General features: G+C 38.2%; 2 protein-coding genes across 4 annotated transcripts in view; one reads left to right on the top strand and one right to left on the bottom strand.

The window, feature by feature from the left end:
* LOC101741854 (calmodulin-A) overlaps nt 1-27,224 on the top strand; it is a 226,652-nt gene that overhangs the window by 166,414 nt on the left and 33,014 nt on the right. The window lies entirely within an intron of this gene.
* LOC101746889 (troponin C) lies at nt 1,246-25,541 on the bottom strand. 2 transcript variants are annotated; one of them, XM_004923583.4, is made up of 6 exons: nt 25,291-25,541; nt 25,152-25,188; nt 20,633-20,776; nt 7,521-7,637; nt 4,492-4,623; nt 1,246-1,350 (listed from the first exon to the last, which is right to left on the bottom strand). In XM_004923583.4, exons 1-6 carry the CDS (start codon nt 25,303-25,305, stop codon nt 1,322-1,324), a joined length of 474 nt encoding a protein of 157 aa, XP_004923640.1. In that variant the 5' UTR covers nt 25,306-25,541; the 3' UTR covers nt 1,246-1,321. The 2 variants fall into 2 exon arrangements, with proteins under 2 accessions (XP_004923640.1, XP_062525856.1); XM_062669872.1 differs by lacking the exon at nt 25,291-25,541 and having other exon boundaries at nt 25,156-25,184.

Raw genomic sequence — 27,224 nt, forward strand, 5'->3', positions numbered from 1 at the left:
AAGCTCTTGAAAATCTTGAAGTGGGAATAGGAATCAACGGCAGGGTCGTTAACAACTTGCGTTATGCGGACGACACTATCCTTATTGCAGCATCGGAAGCCGATTTGCAAGCAATTGTGAATAAGGTTAATGAGTGCAGCGAAGAAGCCGGGTTGTCGATAAACATAAGCAAGACCAAGTTCACGGTAGTCTCAAGAAACCCGGATTTGAGTTCAAGCGTATCTGTAGCTGGGAAACAACTAGAGCGGGTACGACAGTACAAGTATTTAGGGGCTTGGGTAAACGAAGCATGGGAATCTGATCAAGAAATCAAGACCCGGATAGAAACTGCTCGAGCCTCTTTTAATAAAATGAGGAAAGTTCTTTGCTGTCGTCAACTGAATATAAAGCTCCGAGTCAGGCTACTCATGTGCTATATCTGGCCTATCGTCATGTATGGTTGCGAAACGTGGACCCTGAAAGAGGATACTACAAGACGCCTACAGGCATTCGAGATGTGGTGCTACCGTCGCATGTTACGCATTGGTTGGACGCAGAGGGTCAGGAACGAAACCGTGCTTCAGCGCGTTCATATGTCCCGGAAAATGCTGCCTGCTATCAAAAAGCGCAAGATAGAGTATCTCGGCCACGTGCTCAGGAACGATCGATACATGCTGCTCCAGCTGATAATTATGGGCAAAGTGGACGGAAAGAGACGTGCTGGGCGAAGAAAGAAATCATGGCTCCGGAATATCCGGGAGTGGACCGGTATTGCCTCCGTCGAACAGCTGTTCCGGCTGGCTGCAGATAAAAACGAATATAGAAAGCTAACGGCCAACCTTCAGGATTGAAGAGGCACTGGAAGAAGAAGAATTAACAAACGAGACATGAACACTAAATATCTTAAAAAAGTCGTAAAGGATAAGACGTCCGGTGCATTCGTATCTTGCGATGCAACGGTGTTCGAATCCCGCAGGCAAGTACCAATTTTTCTAATGAAATACGTACTTAGCAAATTTTCACGATTAACTTTCACGGTGAAGGAATAACATCGTGTAATAAAAATCAAACCCGCGAAAATTATAACTTGCGTAATTACTAATGGTAGGTACACTCGGATAGGTAGCACCACCTCTCCTACTCTTGCCGTGAGGCAGTAATGCGTTTCGATTTGAAGGATGGGGCAGCTGTTGTACGTTAATAATAGTAGTAGTTTAAATAACCAAACAACTGACCATCGGGATGGTCAAATAAATAAATAAACAATTAAAAACAAATATTTATTTTTATTAAATTCTATATCTGCGTAATAAATAGCTAGCCATCCTCTATTTGTAGCTATTTAGTCGCCCGTCATCATTTCCATGAACTCTGAAAGAAACAAAATCATCTATTAGCTAAATTACATTAATGTGGGATTTTTTAAATAGTTAAGAGCGGAATGTATGTATGTATGAATGAAAGAAAGGCGGCCTACCTACAATGACATTGTATAATACATTTTATTGTACATTAAGAATGAAAGGCACTCTGAATTCAATTGATCAATTATATTGCACATTATTACGAACACACAATGTTTTCGTGTTCACTTAGCAGATGTACTCCTGGCCAAGACGAACCACAGACTGAAAAATATGGCGCAAAATCAGTATATTTTACACGACGCAATGAAAAAATATGGTTAGTCTAGCTCAAACTTTCGTTCAATCATTGCGCAATCTTCAATATTAACCCTAAACAGTCAACAATATTGCCCAATTCATAATATTTCGCAATATAATTGATCGTCTATACCTACCACCGCTTAAAAATATAGTGTGGAACCGTGCGTTAAGATGTGAATGAGGGACGATTGTAAGATAGAGAAGAAGAAGAAGAAAGCAAGATCGCGAAGATGTTGTAGAGACCGGTGTGTTAAAAGAGGCGTCTACTAATTTTAGTAGTAAAAATACGGAAGATTTATAGGAATAAATAGAATTCGGTTTTATTTATTCGCCACGAAATCAGCTCTATATTCATTAGAAAATACGAGATAATAATATATTTTACATTTGCAGTCAGAATGTATGCGTATCTTCACGTGCGACAAAGTCGTATAAGGTAATTTTTTTCAAAGATGCAGAGCTTGATTTGCAGTTCAGGAATTAATTATTAATGTCGTCTTTTTTTTTTCTTTTTTTATTGCATATATGGGTGGACGAGCTCACAGCCCACCTGATGTTAAGTGGTTACCGGAGCCCATAAACATTTACAACGTAAATACGCCACCCACCTTGAGATATGAGTTCTAAGGTCTCAGTATAGTTACAACGGCTGCCCCGCCCTTCAAACCCTTCAATTTGAGAAATCTTTTGATACTCGCATATGTATTTTCTTATTGTGACAATTTTTTGCTATTGGTATTATCTTCGAGTATAATATCTTATTTAGAATTGATTTCCTTTTTGCAAAGATTGTTCACAGTAAAATGTTAATACAGATTATTTCTCGTAAACTTCAAAATACGCTCTCCAAAAATTCAACATTTGAAATTCCTCCCGAAAATTCTATTAAGACCAGCAATTTTAGAATGCGGCAACAATTTGCTGTAGGTGTCAAAGTCGAGACAGTTTGGCGCCAATCGGTATTCGGGGGTAGATTGCACCCACCCCCGCCCCTTCCGCTTCCGATGTTGGAACTCCACAGACAAATTACAATTTCAGATGATAAGTAATCGACATTTCTGGTCACATTAACGGACGATGAGAACTGATATTATAATTAAGATTTTTGTTTCGATACGCGTTTTAAAAACTTAAATTTATAAATAATGAAACCGCTAAACCTGCTACGTAATATTGGACATTAATACAAATAATACCAATTCGCGGACCATTTAAATAACATGGTAGGGGTCGTTCTCAAAGAGCTGTGCACGTAAACAAATAAACATATAATTAAATAACGCGATATTAAAATCACACCCATTCTTTCAAAATCTCGATTGATTTATCAAACTTAAATTTCCTCAGCAATTTTTTTATTGCTCTTTTAGGCAGACTACTTTTAGGCAGACCTTTTACTGGTGGTAGGACCTCTTGTGAGTCCGCACGGGTAGGTACCACCACCCCGCCTATTTCTGCCGTGAAGCAGTAATGCGTTTCGGTTTGAAGGGTGGGGTAGCCGTTGTAACTATACTGAGACCTTAGAACTTATATCTCAAGGTGGGTGGCTCATTTACGTCGTAGATGTCTATGGGCTCCAGTAACCACTTAACACCAGGTGGGCTGTGAGCTCGTCCATTCATCTAAGCAATAAAAAAAAAAGACGAGCATACAGCCCACCTGATGGTGAGTGGTTACCGTCGCCCATGGACTTCAGCAATGCCAGGGGCAGAGCCAAGCCACTGCTTACTGTAGTATTCGAAACATCTGAAATAATAAATGAGAATAAATAACGCGTCATTACAAAAACCGTCAAAGTAGTTTTGATTATGTCTACAACTCGCGAAAGCCGGACTGAGTACCTGCTATATACTATAGTTCAAGTTTGTAGATTTTTAAAGTTATTTATTGACATCTATACTTCGTGTTTTAATATTTAAAATTTTAATATGTGACGTTACGAAACTATTGACACTTGCCCCTTGTCACGCTGTCACATTTCGGTGGTACACCCCTCCCCCCAGTATAGGCTTGCATGCGCGTGCGTTAGTAGTGTATTAGAAGTGCGCTAGTGCTCCCGATCCTGCAGAAAGAATGGAAAGCAGTCGACGTCGCCCCATACACGACATTTCGGATCCTCCCGATCCACTAACGGTGCTTTTAGGTACCTCAAGCACCGGTCACCGTTCTCGTCGAACCCGTCGCTTGCGACGAAGGGCTCGACTCGAGTAAATTAACCCTCAGACACAGCCCACTGAGTTTCTCGCCAGGTCTTCTCAGTGGGTCGCATTTCCGATCCGGTGGTAAATTCTGCGAAGCACGGCTCTTGCTAGGGTTCATGTTAGCAACGTCGTCAAGTTTGAGCCCCGTGAGCTCACCTACTAGTTAAGGTTCCGCTGAAATAGCCTCTCAAGGCTATCAGCTTAGGTAGGATAAAAAAAAAGTGTTTGCAACCTAGTCTGGTTGAGAGGCTATGCCAGCGTAACCTAACGGTTAGGTGAGCGCTCGGAGTTCTAACCTGGGCAGTGCTTCGCAGAATCTACCACCGGATCAAAAACGCGACCAACTAAGAATTTTTTTTAGTGGAGAGGGAGAGAGAAGATTTACTCGTCGAGCCCTTCTTCGCAAGCGACGGGTTTGGCGAAGACGGTGACCGGCACTCAGTTAGATGCATACGCATATGACTCGAGATCTGTTGGCAGTGCTTTATCATTAAATAGTCGAAACTCGTCCTATATTCGGCTACTCCAAGCGAAAAGAAGAAGAAGATCCGGCGAGAAACTCAGTGGGCTGTGCGTTAGTAGTGAGCTAGTGTGCGTTAGAAGTGAGCTAGTAGTGCGTCAGTAGTGCGCAAGTGAGGACTGACCGTCAAAGTCTACGGTTCCGGATGCGTCGGTGTCGATTTCGGCTATCATCTCGTTCAACTGATCTGGGGTCAGCTGATCGTCCAAGGCGGCCAGGATCTCGCGGAGGCTCGATGTTGGAATGTAGCCATTACCTGCAGATTAAAACAATTCGTATCTCTGATCTGTGTTGGTGGATGAGCTTACTGGTCACCTGGTATTAAATGGTTACTGGAGCCCGTAGACATCAGCAACGTTAGATTTTATTCCACTGGATACCGGCCCAGTTGTTGTTAAGTCGTCACCGAAACACGTGACATCGTAAATGAATGCCTTCGCTCATCTCTTGACTGACTCGGTGGTGCAATAGTTAGCGGCTCTGGCTGTTAACTGAGGGCAAGTTGTGTGACTGAGGGCAAGAGAGTGATGATGATCTTGAGATATGAGGTCATATGATATCAAGTCTCAAGCTTACTGTATAACGACCATCGGAACGCATGGCTGCTTAGTCGTAGAAATAGGCAGGATGCCTGCTACAAAACCCTGTGAGCTCAAAATACGCCTTACAAGCAGAAAAAGGGGTACGTAGTCCACGAATGTAAATCAGCAAAGCGTGATTTAGACAGATTCATACTTTAATATGTGAAAGCGTGTTGTTTGTTCTCCTTTCACGACCAAACGAAGCGACGGGTTGAGATGATTTCTTTTAAAATGATAACTTTAGCCAGGAAAGGGACATGGGCAATACCGTCTTTACCATAAGGGCACATGGGGCCCGTGCCCAGGGCCCCTACTCTCAGGGGGCCCCGAAAGACCGACAATTTCTCTCACACGTTTATTCTCAAAACATTTTTGTCGGGCACATTACACTTTTTTTACAAATCAGTAGTCAGAAGGTATTTAGAAGGCATATACTATGCCTTTAATAGAAGATTTTGCTCAACAGAAATCCCGAAAGAAACCGTTATCGAAATCGTAACCAAAAAAGCAGCAGCATTCTAATATCATTAATGACATATTATATCATACTGTATTTGATTACGTATAATAAATGGTCATATTCAGTAAAAAAATGTTATTATAATTAGTTTTTTTTACTTTCCAAAAGGGCCTCAAATTTCTTGTGTGCCCAAGGGCCCCATCCTAGTTTAAGACGTCCCTGGACATGGGCTATCGTTTATCAACATAAAACATCTCGTTACCACGGAAAACTAAACCGACTGTTTTATCATTAAAACATAAAAGTAAAAGATTTAAATAATTTTTTTTATTGAAAAATACATTTTGAAATATGTTACGTAGCTACGTGAAAAATTTAAGTGCCTCGAGTGTCACGTTTGAAAATAAATAATATGTTTTATCGCCACAGCGCACAGGATTACACGTCACGGAAAAAAGCAGCCATTTATTTTTCATATAATACAAAAGTGGCGGGAAACGTTTATGGTTTTTTTTTTTTTCGTGTACTCTTAGCCGCTGCTTCCGCGACATCATCGTTTTCGTCAGGCAAAAATATTTGTATATTAAATTAAGCAAAACGATATTTATTAACGGTACCGTATGTAATAAATTCTGCTTTTAATTTATTTTATTGTTTTAATACATCCGGACGTAATTATCGCGAGATTTAGACGACAACTTCATCCGGAAAATAAAACGTCTCGTTAACGTATTTAGTGGCGTAACGAAATAATAATGATGTTGTGCCTTGAAATTGATTTTAGATGACATAATTTACAAAAATATTTTATCATTTTTTTTTCTTATCTTTATTTTAAGATTCCAGCTTGGAAGCATGAAATAAGTTTTTAGTTAATGTTATTATTCGAAAACAGAACTTCGAAGCAAATAAATAGTTTCAAAATTACTATAGCGAACTCGCGTCGAGTCGGTAGAAAGTATCCTAACTATTTCAGTCGATACATAATATGTGCATATTTAAAGTTACAAAATTCATTCTACAATACAATTGAAAATGGACCTTAAATCTCATGCGAGTGCCTCAATTCATTGTATTACTGAATGACTAACTAACGTGATTAGTACAAATTGTTATTAACGGAAAATTAAATTTGCTTACGTAAATACACATTATTGGATTTAATAACGAACAGTACTTAGTCGCCCGCTATCACGAACACTGTATAAAGCATTAAAAACGTAAAAAAAATTACATGACAACAGAAAAACCGAGATCAAATTGTTAAAGTTGTCTATACTAATATTATAAAGAGGAAAGATTTGTTTGTTTGTTTGTTTCGAATAGGCTCCGAAACTACTGGACCGATTTGAAAAATTCTTTTTCCATTAGAAGCCGACATTGTCCCTGATGAACATAGGCTACTTTTTTTATCTATTTTTTATTTTTATTTTTTTGCTTTCATGTGTGTTTTAATGTTTCCGAAGCGAAGCGAGGGCGGGTCGCTAGTTTTAAATAAGTTCGAAATTACACATTCGGTAAATACTTTTTTTCCTACTTAAGCTGATGGTCTTGAGTGATCACGGGGCTCAAACCTGACGTCGTTGCTCACACTAATCCTAGCAAGAACAGTGCTTCGAGGGATCAATCACCGGATCGGAAACGCGACCCGCTGAGAGAAACTCAGTGGGCTGTGTCTGTGGGATGATGGGATGTGGATGATAGGGGGTGGATGATGGATGTGGTAAACTCTGTTAGACGCATACGCATATGACTCGAGAACTGTTGGCAGCGCTTTATCATTAAATAGTCGAAACTTGTTCTGTATTCGGCTAGTCCAAGCGTTGGAATACGCCCCTGAGATCTTTTTTCTTCAACTTTGCGAGTAATCACTAGTTTTTCACCAGTTCTTGACCATCAGTATTGATCGCATGATTAAAATCATCGAATACTTTCTAATATAATAGTGCGAGTATTTAATTAATTAAAAAGGAAACATGGGCTACTTTGACTCCACATAAATCTGGTTATACTTCCCTTGATCGTGTCCAGCAAATATTATTCAAACAGTCTTTATTATAATATATTTTAAGAAGACCGTCCCATTTAATCTTATTATTTTATATAGCTTACCTTCTTTGTCATACAACCGGAAAGCCTCTTTAAGCTCTTTTTGAAGAGCTTCGTCGTCTTCGTCGAGGAAATGAAGAGCCACGCGAACATAGGAATCGAAGTTCAGCTTCCCGCTGCCTGTGGATAAGAAACTCTTGTAGTAAGTTTTAAATGGAAGAATAGAGACTGCATTTATAACATGTAACTGGCCTAGGCCAGTTCCTCATCTAGACTAGCAAAGAATGAGGTTCCATCATTGTGGACACGATCTGGACACGGCAGAGCAAACGCTCGCTGTCTGTCCCGCTTGGGAGGTGCAACGCCGTGTCCGGTCGCAAAGATAAGACCGGACTTGTCGCTGCCTGGCGTCGTGGCGTCGATGCTTGGCAGCGACGAGTCTTGGAAGGCTATGCTCAACTTCTGCGAGTGCACCATCTCGCGGACGAAGGCGGTGGGGCGAGTGAGACAAAGCTCTCTTCACTACGCAGAAATCCGCCACCACCGAGCATGGGGTCGAGACCGGGGTCCCATCCGTGACCCGGCCCCCTACGATCTTATGCAAGGAGGGACTCAGGCGTGGGCGGCATGGTCCGCACGCTCGTCCGTAATAGGAAGCCGAGTGATAGTAAGCCGCGTGCTCCGGATCGCTCCGGGGGAAGGTGCAGCGCGGCACCATCAAGGCGGGCTCTCATCCATCGACCGAGGGAACTGGTGGTCGTGTCGCCGGCGCCCACTGGTCCGGCGTCTGGGGGACGGCGGAATGGATGTAATATGCTCTGAGTCAACCCTCTCCCGCCGTCTCAGTGGCCCCGACTGGACTACGACCAGGTCCGGGATCGGGCGCCGGCTTTGAGCGACAGGAGTTTTAGTGAGGTTCAACTCCCACATACCCCACTCGCCCCGCGGGTGGGGATCCGATGATTTTCTTCGGTATAAGAAAACCCTATACTGGTATCCCTCCTATAGCACGGTAAATACATACGTTCTTACATAGTCCCTTGTTTTGCGAAACCGGGCTATATGAGACTAGAAGCCAGTACAAAAAGGAGAGTAATATTTCTGAATGAAACATCCCCACCATGACTGTATGTATTTTTTATCTGATAAACAAAAAAAAGCAGTTTAAAACAAAATCGGATATATTAAGGGATTTGATTTAGCGAACCTTAGCGTTTCTAGTTATGCCGTAATATTTCTATATCTACGTCAGTTTCTCTGTGGCTGATTGCGTCATTTTCATTAACATCATTCCATATATTTATTATTATTTGATTAGAATGAGATTCAGTACTTCCAAAGAACAGACCCTACTTTTTTACTTACTTTTTACTTAGACAGAATTAACAGTTCACGGTTACGGTTTGACCCAGTTTTGTGTTATCGTAATAATGAATTGTTTAAGTTAGGAATTATCGCAGGCCCATCTCTAGGGGGATATGAAATTTTTGTATTCTGAATATGAATGGTTTTTTAGGGCAATAAGTAGTGGACCGCTTAGTCATTATTAATTACATCGGAACAAGTATCGGAACAAGTATCGTAACAAGTATCGTAACAAGTATCGAAATAAGTATCGGAATGCGGCCCGGAACAAGTATCCAAAATTGTCGGAACGAGTATTGAAATAAGTTTTTTTTATTTTATTGCTTAGATGGATGGACGAGCTCACAGGCCACCTGGTGTTAAGTGGTTACTGGAGCCCATAGACATCTACAACGTAGATGCACCACCCACCTCGAGATATAAGTTCTAAGATCTCATTATAGTTACAACGGCTACCCCACCCTTCGAACCGAAACGCATTACTGCTTCACGGCGGAAATAGGTGGGGTGGTGGTACCTACCCGTGCGGACTCCCAAGAGGTCCTACCACCAGTGAGTGGTAGGTATAAGTATAGGGCCTTTCAGACGGGAACAGGCAATTGCTTCGCAACAGCAACATCACAGCGGTACCGGTTGGTCCAAGTTCAGAATAGGAATGCAATTATACGAATAATACACGCAGTCCAATGAGTGTTTCGTTGGATCTTCTCAGTGGGTCGCGATTCCGATCCGATGGTAGATTCAGCGAAGCACTACTCTGTCTAGGGCCAATGTTAGCAAATCTCTCAGGTTAAGCCCGTGAGATCGCTTACCGGTCCGCACGAAGTTGAAATAGTCCCTCAAGCTACCAACATTTAGATAAACATGCAAATGATCCAACACAATACTAATATGTTATCGGTGCCCAAACTGGCAGCGTTCGAGAAACCCAACTAGTATATTAACATTCCAATTAAATCTTTCAGCTTTCGAGATTTAGTTGTACATGAAATTCGACAAAGTATTTTGCATGGAAATAAGCTGTGTTCTTTTATAATCGTCTTTTGACATACTTACACAGAATAAAACTATTCTGTTTGGCATTTTAAGATGCATACATTTGCATTTGAAAATATATTTGGAATATTAAAAATAAATTCAAAGCGACTTTAAACAAAGTTAAATGTGAATGCCATCAACGTAGTAGAAGTCAATAGATATGCATAATTAACGATAATACAAAAATAAATGATATATCGCGGTAAAAAAAAAAAATTAGGTTTAATACAAAAAAGATATAGCCAAATTCAAAAGTTGCTCTTTTTTTGTAGTCGGTTAAAAACAAATGACTTTCATTTATCAAAACGCTAATCTTGAAATACTACCTGCATTTAATTTGACATATACAGATAAAACATGTACTCCGATGTTGGTTCAACGACTCTTGTGCTACAAAAATAAATAATTGTAATTTAAGCGCGCTATTTCGCTGTGACGTATAAAAAAAATAATGCTGCACGGCATTTTTTTGTGCTGAAGTTATGTTGTAATAAAACACAGCTTGCGAGCCAACATACCCTTTGTTCCAGAGGGTCAATACGCTTATATGGAAGGTTAAAAGTTTGAACGACTGTTGAAATACTTTGAATGCGAAACAACGTGCTGTTTTTGGGAATTTCGGGTAGGTACCACCGCCCCGCCTATTTCTGCCGTGAAGCAGTAATGCGTTTCGGTTTGAAGGGTGGGGCAGCCGTTGTGACTATACTGAGACCTTAGAACTATATCTCAAGGTGTGTGGCGCATTTACTTTGTAGATGTCTATGGGTTCCAGTAACCACTTAACACCAGGTGGGCTGTGAGCTCGTCCACACATCAAAGCAATAAAAAAAAAAAAAAGAATCACTAAACTTGTTTTAATTTTTTTTATTCTATAATCTATTTTGTATTCTTTATTGTACACACAGTCAATACAATATAATAATTGCGAAATGTTATAAAATGGCGAGCTTAACTCAACAATTGAGTTATCTACCAGATAACCGTTCTTAAAGAGGGTGAGCTTTACATAGGTGGGTATCTTTACTCGTTTTGTAAAAAAACATAGACAAGATTACGTACGCAACTCTGAGCTTAGACTTAAAAAGAAAAACATAGACAACATAAATCTAAAGTATATTGAACGACTTCATAACAACAAGTAAATTTATAAACCAAGATCGTCAGATAATTGACTTTATGTCATTAATTTTCGTCCGTGTTTAAAATGGCACGCGTAATAAGTTCCGAAGGGTGTGGTTCCATTGGAGGCGGGGTTATTACTAATTTTTTTTAGAAACAACAATTTACATTACATTGATAATTATAATAAATTTAATTACCCTTAGAATGCGAACCGTCGATAGATCGACTCTCAATTAATGCGTATAAACTACTTTTTGACTAGTTGCGCAGTTAAATTATAGGTATTAATCGACCTGTACGGTCGTGTCGCAGTTCGCGCTTGTATAACGTTTTTAATAAGTAAACAACATTTATAAAAAAACCATTTAAAATAATTTAAAATTATTTTGCTGTGAATTTAGCATTGATTTTTATTATTTTTCATGTTAAAGTTTTCTCGTTTTTCACGTTTTTTCAAAAAATCTTTTGCCAATTTCAGCAAGATATGTGAAAATTAGCTCAGCCCTAAAAAGGTTAGCTCAGAACTTAATATCTCTCAAGGGTTGTCATCAACAGTGCAATCCAAAATTCTTCGATATTTCGGACACGTGTCGCGACGACCAGCAGAGTCTATCGAGAAACTTGTTGTTCAGGGTAGGGTCAATGGTAAAAGATCTCGTGGACGAAGTCCCATGCGTTGGACTGATCGGGTGAAAGGCCTTACTAAAACCCCGCTTAACGAATGCGTGCGCCAAGCCTCAGTTCGTAAACTATGGAGAACCTCTGTCAAGGCTATAATAAACAAGAATTTCACATGACTTCGACAGCTCTGCCAAGAGTAACCGACTATGATGAAAAAAGTTAAAGTATTTATTGTTATAACACGTCAAATACTGTGTCAGCAATGCGTAATGTACAAAAGATTGAAATAGACATAAAAAACGGACATATTAAAGGAAACCGGCTTCGTTTAAACAAAATACGTCGCCACTACTTTTTACTGGTGGTAGGAGCTCTTGTGAGTCCGCACGGGTAGGTACCATCACCCCACCTATTTCTGATGTGAAGTAGTAATGTGTTTCGGTTTAAAGGATGGGGCAGCCGTTGTAACTATTCTGAGACCTTAGAATTTATATCTCAAGGTGGGTGGCACATTTACCTTGTAGATGTCTATGGGCTCCAGTAACCACTTAACATCAGGTGGGCTGTGAGCTCGTCCACCCATCTAAGCAAAAAAAAAACACTTCGCGTCGGACTACGAGAGTGATTAGTCTAAATACTTTATAAAATCTCACTAGACTGCTACTTCATAAAAATACTTAATTTTATGTCTTATGGCCTCAAATCCGTTCTCGCTTGAATTGGGCATGCAACTGAATTATCTGTTCGTCTTTTTAATTGCTTTTGTAATTGTTCCAACGCTCGGCTGAAGCGAAACATAATGTCACCTCATGCTAATTGGGCCTTAACGATAGTGGAACTGCCATTAAACGACTTTAAAAAAGATAATCTTTTTAAATCTCTTCTATATGTCGTCGTGGCCTAAAGGATAAGACGTCCGGTGCATTCGTATATAGCGATGCACCGGTGTTCGAATCCCGCAGGCACGTACCAATTTTTCTAATGAAATACGTACTTAACGAATGTTCATGATTGACTTCCACGGTGAAGGAATAACATCGTTTAATAAAAATCAAACCCGCAAAATTATAATTTGCGTATTTAGTTCAAATTCAAAATTCAAATTCAAAATCATTTATTTCAACTTAGATGTCAGTATGACACACTTGTTGAATGTCAAAATACAAATAACAATGTTAACTCTACCACCGGTTCCAAAAAAAGCCACAGTCCTGAGAAGAACCGGCGAAACAAACTCAGCGGGCTTTTTCTTTTTTTTTTGTATTTTCTCAACTATTTTCTTTTTTTTTTTAAACAAGAAAACATATTTACAGTATACGAAAAAACAAGTCAAAAAAATACAATTCAAATAAATAATAATAATAATGAAAAATGAAAAGGCCAGGAGCGAACGCCTCATTCCCACGTAGTGCCATCTAGTAAATAATCCTTAACTTTATAATATGCCTTGTTGCACAAACGTTCCTTAACAGTTTTCTTAAATCTATGAACAGGTAGTAGTTGAACGTTTAGTGGGATCTTGTTGAAAAGCTGTACACCCAGCCCCCTAAAAGAGTTGCTTATTTTCTTAATTCGAGCCGCCGGCAACGCAAGCCTATGTTTGTTCCTAGTGTTCACATTGTGCAAATCGCAGACTCTGGGGAATTCTTCAATGTTTTTACGCACGTACAATAAATTTTCAAAAATGTATTGGGACGCTAAAGTTAGAATTTTGATTTCCTTAAACTTGTCCCTCAAGGATTCCCTCGGGTGCATATTATAAATAGCACGAATAGCCCTCTTCTGCAGGATGAAAATCGTTTCGACATCGGCAGCATTGCCCCATAGCAAAATGCCATAGGACATAACACTATGAAAATAACTAAAATAAACCAGGCGTGCCGTATCTTCATTAATATACATTCGTATTTTTTTTACCGCAAACGCTGCAGAACTAAGCCTACTCGCTAACTTGCATATGTGAGGACCCCACTGCAGCTTGGAATCAACTGTTATACCAAGAAAAACTGTCGAATCCACAAGCTCCAGTGTCTCTCCACTTACAGTAATATTAGTGTCAACTTGTCTAACATTAGGTGTGGTAAATTTTATACATTTTGTTTTTTTGTTATTTAATAACAGATTATTAACACTAAACCAATGTACCACGCGCGAGATAGCATCATTCACATCGTCATAATCTTCCAAATGTCGTTTAATTTTAAACAATAATGATGTATCATCAGCGAATAATACGACCTCGTGACGGGTTTCAATAAACTTAGGTAAATAATTGATATATACAAGAAATAGGAAGGGACCCAATATGGAACCCTGAGGAACACCCATATTAAGTAAGACACCGGAAGATCTCGTTCCTTTAACGTCTACCTTTTGGATTCTTCCGGATAAATAAGATTTAATAAGTTCTAATGAAACGCCCCTAATACCATAATGGTGTAATTTCCTCATTAATGTATTATGCTCAACACAATCAAAAGCTTTAGATAAGTCGCAGAAAACCCCAAGGGCATTATGCGACTCTTCCCAAGCCTGAAAAATATTTTTAATGAGATCTACACCTGCATCAATAGTTGACCGACCTCTCGTGAATCCATATTGTTTGTTATGAAGCAGGTTATTGGAATTGAAGTGGTTCAAAAGTTGTTCCAGAATAATTTTTTCAAAAATTTTACTCAATGTAGGTAGTACCGAAATGGGCCTAAAGTTAGAGGGGTCAAAAGTACTACCAGATTTAAATAAAGGTATTATTTTACTATATTTCATTAGATCAGGAAACACACCACCATCAATACAGTCATTAAATATTGTAGCAAGGTAAGGTGCAATTATATCAATAATGGATTTTATAACATTAATTGAAATTCCCCATAAATCACCAGTTTTCTTAATATTAATGAGCTTGAAATTATCAATTATGTCCTTTATATCAATATTTGTGAACTTAAAGTTAACACTGCATTTATCAACATGATTTTGCAGTAATGATTCGGCGACGGTAGGAGATGAAATTAAAGATTTTGTAGTAGAAGCTGGGATATCAGCAAAGTAGTGCTCAAAGGCACTGGCCACTTCTTGATGAGAAGTTAATATTCGATTATTGATTTTTAAAGTTAATTCAGCATTGCTGTTTCTGACATTCCCAGTCTCCCTATTAATGATATTCCAAGTCATTTTTATTTTGTCAGGTGCATTTTTTATAAGATTGCCTAAGTGCAATGACTTGGCCAATGTACAGACTTTTTTAAACAGCTTGGAATATTTAGAGACATACTCATGAAATGACTTATTATGATTATATGATTTTTCATGATAGAGATCGTATAATCTTTGCCTACTTTTGTGAATTCCAACAGTCGCCCATTCATTGAATGATCTTTTATTATGTAAGATCAGAGTTTTAGAAGTAAATATGGCACTAAATTCAGAATTAATAACATTAAATAAATCCATGTAATGAACATTAGGATCTTCACTATAACAAACATTCGGAATTTTTGCCAAAACTTTACCTCTAAGCTTCTCCAAACGTCTAATATTAATAGGAACAAACGGTAGCTTTCTTGTACTATTAACATCTGAAACAGATTTAATTTTAAAAGATAAGAATTGTCCACTGTGGTCTGAACTTAAATGATTAATAATGCATTTATGTAAAGGTTTTACATTTGTGAAAATATTATCTATAGAGGTTGCCGATGTGCTAGTTATTCTTGTGGGCTCTGAAAATAGATTGCTAAGGTTATATGATTTTAAGAATGTTCTGAGTCTAATAGTGGCATTTGTATTTTCTAATAAATTTATATTAAAATCACCACAAATAAAAACATGTTTATTAGAAACAGAAAACTTTAATAAAACACGTTCCATTATATTTTCAAAAAAATCATATAACGAATTCGGGGGCCTGTACACACTTACAACAATGGTGGTGGTAAGACCTCTTGTGAGTCCGCACGGGTAGGTACCACCGCCCCGCCTATTTCTGCCGTGAAGCAGTAATGCGTTTCGGCTTGAAAGGCGGGGCAGCCGTTGTAGCTATACTGAGACCTTAGAACTTATATCTCAAGGTGGGTGGCGCATTTGCTTTGTAGATCTTTTTAAGCTCCATTAACCGCTTAACACCGGGTGGGCTATGAGCTCGTCCACCCATCTATGCAATAAGTAATAAAAAAATGATTAGGTTTCATTCTATGATCATGATTGATGCATAAACTCATGGACTTGTGGATACTATTTGTTCTTCATCAAATCGTCGCTTTTTCTGAGTCATAGCTAGGTATGTGAACGGCGTCACCCGCTTAGAAACGTAAGATGGAAGTTTTAAATGCATTTCGTATCTATTTGTCTTTAAGTTAATCTAAACAAAGTTGTGCCTACCATCTTAAGTAGACATTAACCAAAATTATCATCATCAGACATCACGATTAGTTCTTACTAAGTCTATAATCACTAGTATAAAACAAAGTCGCTTTCTCTGTCCCTATATCTGTCTGTCCCTATGTATGCTTAAATCTTTAAAACTACGCAACGGATTTTGACGAGATTTTTAATAGATAGAGTGATTAAAGAGAAAGGTTTACATGTATAATAACATCCATTAAATAGTGGAGAAATCAATAATAAATTACAGTTTCCAAAGCGAAGCAAGGGCGGGTCGCTATTTTAATATTAGTGTTTCGTAGAGTTAATTAAACTAATACGGAATGTAGGTAGGTAGGTATACGGTAATTTGCATCGCGTTTCTGCACCATCGATATCGACGTGCCCTAATTACTTGTCGCGCGCGTTCTCCTACGTAAAACTAGCATATAATTAAAATATATATTAATAAATTAGTGAAACTCGGTCGACTGTGGCTATCCTTAATTGAATTATGCGAAGAATTTGGCGTCAAAAAACCAAATCTACGAGTATAGTGCGAAACATGTCTTGACAATTACCAATCATGTACAAAAAATAAATCAGTGAAGTCGGACGAGCTGTTTCTAGAAGGTATTCAATACACTCTCATCAAACGTTCGACATGCAATTTAAACTATAGACACAATCCACTGAGTTTCTCGCCGGATCTTCTCAGTGGGTCGCGATTCCGATCCGGTGGTAGATTCAGCGAAGCACGGCTCTTGCTAGGGCTAGTGTAGCAAATTTTGTCACATTGAGCCCGACAACTCATCTGCCGTCCGGGTGTAGCTGGAATGGCCTCTTAGACTGCCATCGTATAGATAGGAGAATTTTTTTATTGCATAGATGGGTGGACGAGCTCATAGCCCGCCTGGTGTTAAGCGGTTACTGGAGCCCATATACATCTACAACGTAAATGTGCCACCCACCTTGAGATATAAGTTCTAAGATCTCAAGTATAGTTAATTTAGTTTAGTTTAATTTTATTGTTAAAGTTGTGTCCAAAATTTTTTGTTTTGATCGCCGCTCGGTTTTCATATTTCAAATCACAGACTACCTGACGCTTAGTGTTTTTGTGGGTGAATATTTGTGTTCAAATTTAGTGCCAATTGTGTTCCTATACTGGCTGTTCTATTCTACAGAGTCGCTACAAACGCAAGACTGTTTTGTGTCAGAAATGGGCAGGACAAAAATAACTTCCCTTGTCGTGATCTACCACCACTAGACATCTGCCAAAGTATACAAGATTAATTTATTTACAAGACACAAAATGTTATAACACAAAAAATAGATTCGTAAAGTAACTTTGATACAATTTCTCGATACTTTTTTTTTAAGAGATTTTATGACCTGGTAACTGAGACCTTTAAGTCATATCTTATTTTAATGTATGTATATTCTTAATTTTATGAAAAATGATATTATGGAGTGAAATGAAATGAAAATGATTAATCTGAGACATTAATCAACTGGGATGAAATTAAATGAGATGATATGAGATGAAATCTAATCTCAGTAAAATGGTGGTCTTTTACTAAGATTTTTTCAATGGACTTTTTGGAGGATCCCGAGAAGTTACGTTCAGCGCCTATGTTTCATTTTCTCACATTTGTGCACTTTCACAGATATTAAACGGTTAATAAACCACCATTATTACACATTTAAACCCGAAGAAACACTAAATAGACAAAATAAAACAAATCACACAACTTCACTCCTCGCGTTCCCGCCAAAAAGTCCATTTCTCGATACAATATTTGACAGGCTTGTCGCTAATAAAAATGTCATTGAGGGTAACTCGTAAAATAGGGCGACATGTACAACTTATGACATTTCACTTTCGATCACCGATGATGGGTAGAGAGATCATGAACAGCTTGATGTTAAATAGCTATCGGTGCCTATTACCAAAACGAAAACTGTCGACTTTGATATAGACTAAAAGTCGAAGGTCGCATTAGAAAAATAATTATTTTACGACAAGCCTCAATAAAATAGGCTTCGATAGGCCTAACTTAAGTAATGTAACGATTATTTTGTGATTATTTTATGAATTTAGTATATCACAAAAATGCAATGTAAGACAAATAAAGCTTGTGGTCAACAATAGTAATCGTTTAACTGTCACTGTGCATGCCAGCTTGCGAACATTCTAGATCAGATCAGAGACACTAATGCACACATATAAACCTATTTCTGCCGTGAAGCAGTAATGCCTTTCGGTTTGAAGGGTGGGGCAGCCGTTGTACTGAAAAAAAAACCGAGACCTTAGAACTCATGCTTCGAGGTGGGTGGCGGCATTTATGTTATAGTTGTCTATGGGTACTGGTGAACCCTTAACAGCGGGCGGGCCGTGAGCTGGTCCGTCCATCTAGGCAATAAATAAAATTAGGTAGGTCCAATTAAAAAAAAACATTTTCTAAGTGTACCTTAAGTAGGTATACTTGTAACTATACCTACTTGAGACCTTAGAACTTATATCACAACGTGACTGGCGCATTTACGTTGTAGATGTCTATGGGCTTCAGTAGCCACTTAACACCAGCTGGGCTATGAGGTCGCCCACCCATCTAAGCAATAAAAAATAAAAAAGGTATACATTGTGTGCAGTTTTTTTTTTATTGCTTAGATGGGTGGACGAGCTCACAGCCCACCTGGTGTTAAGTGGTTACTGGGCCCATAGACACCTACAACGTAAATGCGCCACCCACCTTGAGATAAAAGTTCGAAGGTCTCAAGTATAGTTACAACGGCTGCCCCACCCTTCAAACCGAAACGCATTACTGCTTCACGGCAGAAATAAGTAGGGTGGTGGTACCTACCCGCGTGGACTCTCAAGAGGTCCTACCACCAGTAAAACATGAAAAAAATTGTTTGCAGTTGCAAATTTGCAGTTGAAAATTTGACTTAGTCTTTATATCGGTTGTAACATTTTCGTTGTAGCCAAATCTCTGATATGCCTTAAAAGCATGGATCGATAATTTTATAGTGCGTGACCTTGTGCAATTAGTAAGATACAAAAACACAAGTCTGTAACACGAATTGTCAGTATCAGGGTCGCTCGCCCTACTCTAGTCGGATATAAAACAGACGCTTTCCCGTCACATCGGACTCATAAACTTGCCAGCGACATTAGCGGAAAGATAAACGCATGTTTATTTTTATTGATTTTAGCCTTTGAACATTAGCTGTTTTATAGGATATTATCTTTAGGATTGGACTTCGAACGCGGGGTAAGCGTCTCGTAAATCGATTGATATTGAGTTTTTTTTTAATTAGTTCCTTAAGTGTCGAGGAACTCACAGACACAGCCCACTGAATTTCTCGCCGGATCTTCTCAGTGGGTCGCGTTTCCGATCCGGTGGTAGATTCTGCGAAGCACTGCTCTTGCTAGGGTCAGTGTTAGCATCACTCCGGTTTGAGCTCTTAGAGCTCACCTACACGCTAGGGTAACGCTGATATAGCCTCTCAAAGCTATCAGAATAGGTAGAATAAAATATAATAATATCGAGGCGCATGTAACTGTCTTTTTTAAGAGTGGACTCAGAAATTTTATGCCTTTGTTATAAAGTATACAAAAACAAACCGAAAAGTGAAATCTAAGCGTCTGTAAAAAAAATGTAGACACGATTTTCATGTGGTACATACACTAATTCATTTCAAAACTTTAAAATGGCTTCATGATTCCATAACATATCACTTTATTTACGAACATAATGGAATTAAAACCTTTTTAAATTCGAATCTGTCAAATTCAAAAGGAGGTTACAGTTTTAACAGTAGATTTTTGTTTACAAACAATGCATACAGTTGCACTTACAATGCTCGCTATAGCTACGTTTCGTAGCGAAATGCGATTAGGCATTGGACGAAAGCACAAACACTTGTGCAGCTTATTATAGTATAGCTTATTAGCGACACAAGCTGACATCTGTAGTGGAAGGCATTTGAACATCTATATGTAGTTTACACTTACATGAATACATGATTGTTACTGTTGGCTCGAATGGTAAACCGTCGACGTCGCCCAAAGCACGTCATTACGGATCCTCCTGATCCATTAACGGTGCCTTTAGGCACCACAAGCACCGGTCATCGTCTTCGTCGAACCCGTCGCTTGCGACGAAGGGCTCGACGAGCGAACTAACCCATAGACACGTGTAAGCAACTCTCCGGTTTGAGCCCCGTGAGCTCACCTACACACGTTAGGGTGAAGCTAAAATAGCCTCTCAAGGCTATCAGCATAGGTAGGAAAAAAAAACTGTTGGCAAAAAAAGGAACTTTTTATTTTATAGCCGTATAGGCAGATGACGGGCCACCTGATGGTGAGTGGTTACCGTCGCTCATGGACATCAGCAATACCAGGGAAAAGTCCAGCCACTGTCTACCACTGCCTAACGCTGCCTGCAACTTTGGTATTCCAAGTCTTTTTTCCTCCCTACCTAATCGTTGGGACTATCCTATGTAATGAGATATTCCAACTACACATGATTTGATAGGTAACCTCACGGGACTCCACCTGGGAGGATTTGCTGACAATAGCCAGAGCAGTAGTCCGTTGAATCTCTTTTTAATCAATACCCATTGACATTAAGCTACGTCACTAAGTCTCCTGTCAGACTCACCATCTGCATCTTCGCTGTCCAGCATCCTATCGAGCTCTAGGTCATCGTAATTGTGCACCATAGTATTGAGGATGGTCCTGATTTTGTCTTTCTCGATCTTCCCTTGCTTCTGAGAGTCGAACATGCTGAAAGCGCGTCTCAGCACTGAAAAATACAAAAGCATTAGTTTTGATATAAAAAATAATAATTAAATTTCGCGTTCAATTTGAATACCTCGTTGATGTTGCCGTGATTATTCGGGTTTATCTATACTAATATTTTGTAGGTGTTGAAGTTTGTATATTTGCACGTTTGTTACATTCAAAGCGTACACATAATTAATATAAAAAAATTAACATGATTGTAGTAATTTAATTATAACGTGTAATTTTTAAAAAGATAAGAAGATTGCGCTATTGTTAATTTGTTGTTTTATTAATTTGTGTTTGGTAACGATAAGAAATTTAGCACAAAGGTATGAATTGTTTCTGTAAGAATTTTCCCGCAGAACCGCGTGGGGAGTACTCGAATTAAAATAATTTCATGCGATGAGTGAATAAAATGAAAGAAGATGAGTGTAAGATATTACGAATTCTTTTAAACTGTCAAGACTATATATATTATAAGCAGTCAATGGGTTCCTACTTTTTTTTTTATGAATGAGGGTTTACTGTTGTCCGGAGACCTTTCCAGTTGCCCCAGGACAGATAAGCGAGCAAAGGCTCAGCTAGTAGGGGTGGAATTTGCTAACAGCTGCCCGAGCGCCTCCAAAGGGACCTAACAACGCAAGAGCAGCTGCTTCATGGGTTCCTACTACGCGTTTTAGCTTGAATCGGTTTGCTCAAGTTTTTTTTTTTATTGCTTAGTTGGGTGGACGAGCTCACAGCCTACCTGGTATTAAGTGGTTACTGGAGCCCATAGACATCTACAACGTAAATGCGCCAACCACCTTGAGATATAAGTTCTAAGGTCTCAGTATAGTTACAACGGCTGCCCCACCCTTCAAACCGAAACGCATTACTGCTTCACGGCAGAAATAGGCAGGGCGGTGGTACCTACCCGCGCGGACTCACAAGAGGTCCTACCACCAGTCACCAGTGCGTCATAATCGGGGTCATTCAAACTACCGGTACGGTTTCTCGCCATAGTTAAGTAATTATGGAGAAAACCCATTAAATAATATGATCTGCAAGACAAAACCAAAAGTACGTTCGTTATGCAATGGTAGGCAACCGGATAGAAAAAAAAAACCTTACGTAGCCTACGGGCGCTCTAAGCAGCAATACCATCTTGCCTATTGTTGTGATACTATGAACTATACTTGAAACCTTAGAACTTATCTCAAGGTGGGTGGCGCATTTACGTCGTAGATGTCTATGGGCTCCAGTAACCACTTAACACCAGGTGGGCTGTGAGCTCGTCCATCCATATAAGCAATAATTTTTTTTTTACTAATTAGGCAAATTTGGAAACTTTAATTTTTAATGGCTAGTAGTTTAATGGATAGTACTTGGAAAAGATGGGTTCTATAGGGTTAATTATCGCTACGCCCTAAGCACAGTCGCTTCGTTCGTTAGGGCTAATACACCTAGGTATTGGCACGTTATCCATTAGGCCTAAAAAAAAATTTTTATTGTCCTTGTAGGCAGACGAGCATATGGCCCACCTGATGGTGAGTGGTTACCGTCGCCCATGGACTTCAGCAATGCCAGGGGCAGAGCCAAGCCGCTGCCTACCGCTTAATACTCCCACAAGCCTCGTTTGAAGAAGAACATGTCATAGCGCTCGGGAAACACCGTGCAGGGGAGCTCATTCCATAGCCGGATGGTACGTGGCAAAAAATACCTCTGGAAACGCACTGTCGATGACCGCAGTGGCTCCAGGTAGTATGGATATATAATACAATTCATGCTTAGAGTCGACTTCCTACAGACATAAAGAATTCATTACGAGCTTCGCTTTATATAATGTTCTATAATCACGAGACTTTTTAAATATTTATAGTGAAGATTAAGAAAAAAATGTTTACTGTTTTATTCTTCGAAATATTTTGCGTATAGTAATGGAAGCATCGTCGTAAATAAGTATAATGAAATAAAAATGCTCTACAAATTATCTGCTCAGAGAACAACATGAGCACGGAACTTATCTGAACTATTAAAATATTCCATCACGGTGTTAATGGGAGCACAAATTCAGTGATTAGCTTATATCTTAAATTCGAAACATGTGTAGCGAAACATATGGAATGAAAAGAAAAGAAAACATATCTCGACGTGCGTAAGGTCGAATTTGCGTCACGCTAAAAATTATTATATACGGATTCGCATTTTATTTACTGCGTTCGTGTCTGAACGATATCGCGGCCCACCCAGTGCTAAGTGGTTACCGGAGTTCGAAAACCGAAACGTGAACGCTCATACCAATTTTGGAGATGCGTAAGGTCGAATTCTCAGCTGTATCTATACATATAAATAAAATTGGAGTGTCTGTTTGTAATATTGAAATAGCCTCTTTTTACCACATGCATATGAATATATGTACGGTACATAGTACATACACCAAAATAACATTTTTTACAATTTTTGTCTGTCTGTCTGTCTGTTTGTTCCGGCTAATCTCTGGAACGGCTGGACCTATTCTGACGGGACTTTCACTGATAGGTAGCTGATGATATAAGGAGTAACTTAGCCTCCTTTTTTTAGACTAGCTTCGCCCCGTGGCTTCACCCGCGGTACGACAATAACCCGGGTAACATCGCTGGACTCAGCTATCAATAATAAAATTTAATGTTTCCGAAGCGAAGCGAGGGCGGGTCGCTAGTAAACAAGAATTTATAGGGTACCCTTCATGGAATATCACCTGCAATGTAGTTCTGAATTTTGATCAAAGGTTCAAAAAGTAATCTATATATTTATTTAAATGACACTATTCTTCGCGTGTGTTTAGACAAACTAGTGGTCCCCCAGTAGTCGAAAAATTCGACTTATATTGATTGAAATCATAAATTTGAAAATTATTATGGTTCTATTGTCAAAAACTACATAATAATATTATACTTCTATAATCACAGATTTCGCACACACTATAGACAAATAATATAAAAATATTAAATGTAACAAAGTTTGATGTAATATAACAAAAATTAAATGCAAAAAGTTTGACAATAAACATAACGTATAATATGTATATGTGTATTGTGTCAAATACATGGTAGTGTAATGTTTTTTATTTATTGATTAATGTATTTTTTATTCATAATTATAAAAAAATATTAACATTTTGCACTCCTTCTATATATTCTCTACAAGTGTGGGAAAATTCATACTCCTCCGTCCGCGCAATTTTCGTAAAAAGGGGTTCAAAGTGTTTGCTTCACGTATTAATATATAGATTGGACTTGGACAGATCTTACTGGGCTACCCATTAGCACTAACGGAAATATTTTTTTTTAAATCGCACACAAATTCCGATAACATTTCCTCTCCTTACAAGAGAACCATTTTCATAACTCTAAGCCGCCAATTTGAAAACTTTTATTAGTAATCTTAATGTTTCCTGCTGAAATTTGTACTTCAAGTGTATCCGGATTTATCTACTTATGATTTAATTTGATGCACAGTCTTGAACCAGTGACATCGGTATCTGTTCGAAGGTTCAACAAATTACCTTTTCGCATTAAAAGTATACAATTTCCAAAAATATTCAAAATTGAGTTAATATGCGGAATCATTTATTGGTATCACCAGTATTTTTCTCATAAATACTGTCAAAAGAGCGTAGTTTAGTTAATTTTTTTTTTTTAGTTTACCTATGTTTTGACTACTATTAACAAAATTAATTTTATCATACTTTAAAAGACAGATAATGTAACTGGTAAAAAAATAAAAAAATAAATGTTGTAAAGTTAATTAATATAAGAAATATCACATGTAAAACCTTTAAAACACTCTCCTGTAAAATTAGTAAGTTTTGAGATTATACAGTTTTAATGCGAGAAGACGTAATAAGCCTTCGCATTTGTTGAACCTTTTTTTTATACAATATAGGTAGATACAATACAATATAGTACCAGTAACGTAACTGTTATTTTCGGCAATTAATTACATAAAAATGTCAGTGCCAGCAAGTATCACTAGTCCGATTTATTTATTAACATAGATTATGCTAATAATATCACACCATTATTTGTATTTAATTTAAAATGTGTTTACCACACACATATTTCTTTTCAATATATATTTTTTAATATAACGCGTTCAATAATAAATATGTAATTGATTAGATCTATTATTTTAATGCATCATGAATGTAATTAAATTCTTTTTAAACTATAATTTGTGAATGTTATATTATAAATCGACATGTTGGTAATCTTCAATTAATTTTATTTTTATTTTATATTTGCACACATTTTATTCAAGCAAGAACGTGCTTCATGTTAAAACTTTATAATGCGTCTATTTACATACGATATGTCTCTGGCAAATAAATCACTTTAATATTGAATTGAACTGAAGTTTATTAAATAAATACTCACTAACTATCTGTTCGTCGTCTTGTTTGTCGCGACGGTTCTGTAATTAAAAAAAAAAAAAAAAAAAAAAACAAATTAAAAAAGAGATTTTTACAAAATCGAAATTTAAAATATACGAGATGCTGTAATTGTAATTACGCACCAATTTCGATGACATTACGAAGGAATCACGTAGCTCTTTGCTCCGTATAGAAAATTCCCGAAGGATCTGACTAGTGGCGACCGGAGCGTGGTCTTACACGTAACTAAACTTCGCAGGAACACCGCAACGCCGACCAAACGGATGGGCAATCGACTGTAATAATAAAATACGACGAGGTAAACGTGTAGTGTGCTGAGAATGATTACAGATGCGAGCAGAGACCTATGTTGCGTGATGCCCACGTAGAAAGTTTAGCTGTTTCAAAATCTTTTACAGGCAGGGTTGCGTTGTAGAGTGCATACAATAACTAAATACTAGTGGTCCCGCAGTAGTCGAAATTCGACTATAATTAATTGGAATTGTAAGTTTGTACACTATTATGATTGTATTCTATAATCACAAATTTCGCCAAGACTACACTATAAAAAATATTAACAAAGACAAACAATATTTAATCTCAATTTGACAACAGACGTCAAGAACAAAAGTTTGACAATAAATAGTATGCGTGCGTGTGTGCGTCAAATGCATGGTATGTAGTGTGTGTAATGTTTTCTTTGTTGATTTAATGTATCTTTTATGCATTATTTAAAAAAAAATTAGCATTGTGCACTTCTTCTCTATATTCTCTATAAGTGTGGAAAATTTCATTCTCCTCCGTCCGCGCAAATTTCGTAAAAAGGGATACAAAGTTTTTGCTTCACGTATTAATATATAACTAAATATAAATAAATAAATAATTTTGAACAAATCATGCACGGTCATACGACCACAATTTAGGATTCCCTAAAATGTAACTACATATACTGAGTAGTATGTAACTATACTGAGACCTTAGAACTTATATCTCAAGGTGGGTGGCGCATTTACGTTGTAGATGTCTATGGGCTCCAGTAACCACTTAACACCAGGTGGGCTGTGAGCTGATCCACCCTTCTAAGCAAGAAAAAACTAAAAAAATGGGTGCTAGAGACTGACAAAATACTTGTATAAGTTTGAATATATACATATTATGTGGATAATGAATACCCAGGCGAAGAGCAAACCGACCTGTTAATCACACGAATGTTCCCGATGTGGGAATCGAGTTCACGATTCTCGTCGCAACAGTCAAGAGCGCGAACTACTACACCGCCGAGTCAGATATTATTATTTATTTATTTATTGCTTTCGATAGGCAGACGAACTTACGGCTCATCTGATGGGAAATGATAACCGTCGCCCATAGACATCCAAACTACATCAGTGACTCAGATGCGCTGCCTATCCTGGCCTGGATGGGCAGCCTTATGTAAGTTACACCGACTATCCTGTCCTTCAGACCGGAACACAGTATTACTGTTTTGCGGCAGAAATAGACAGGACGGTGGTACCAACCCGGGCGGGCTTCTACACAGAACCCTACCACCAGTAAAAATATAAATACACACAAGTAAAAATATTATAAATATAGCTATCACATAGATATTATAAAAGAAAATATTTCAAACATATTCAGCAAGGAGCGATGGAGAATTCGAAAAAAATCCTCCCCCGTTTTTATGTAGCCACTCCGCACATAGGTCGATGAGAGAATTATAAGTTCCTATATAAAAATCAGAAGTGTGTTAAAATTTCAACTAAACCAATCCAATGAAAACCAAGCGCTAAAAATTTAATAAATCCTAACTTTTATCACTGACTTTCTATTTTAAGTGCCAGGGATGTGACCTCAAAGCTAAAGACAAGTGGGTAGTATATATGCAGCGCAAGTGATATGTATCAATATTAATTAAAAAAAATCTATATCGAACAGAGTCATCGTTCTCGTCGAACCCGTCGCTGGCGACGAAGGGCTCGGCGAGTAAACCCACTAAATTTCTCGCCGGATCTACTCAGTGGGTCGCATTTCCGATCTTTCCGAAATTCACCAGATTTGAGCCTCGTCAGATCTC

This window comes from Bombyx mori, chromosome 8 (assembly GCF_030269925.1).
Source record: "Bombyx mori chromosome 8, ASM3026992v2".
Taxonomy (NCBI): domain Eukaryota; kingdom Metazoa; phylum Arthropoda; class Insecta; order Lepidoptera; family Bombycidae; genus Bombyx; species Bombyx mori.

Excerpts from the sequence above, each read along its gene's own strand:
- LOC101746889 (XM_004923583.4), bottom strand. Across the intron at positions 20,777-25,151 it reads AGACGACGAACAGATAGTTA|TGCTGAGACGCGCTTTCAGC; the intron begins GTGAGTATTTAT and ends TGTATTTTTCAG. Across the intron at positions 4,624-7,520 it reads CCGGTTGTATGACAAAGAAG|GTAATGGCTACATTCCAACA; the intron begins GTAAGCTATATA and ends TTTAATCTGCAG.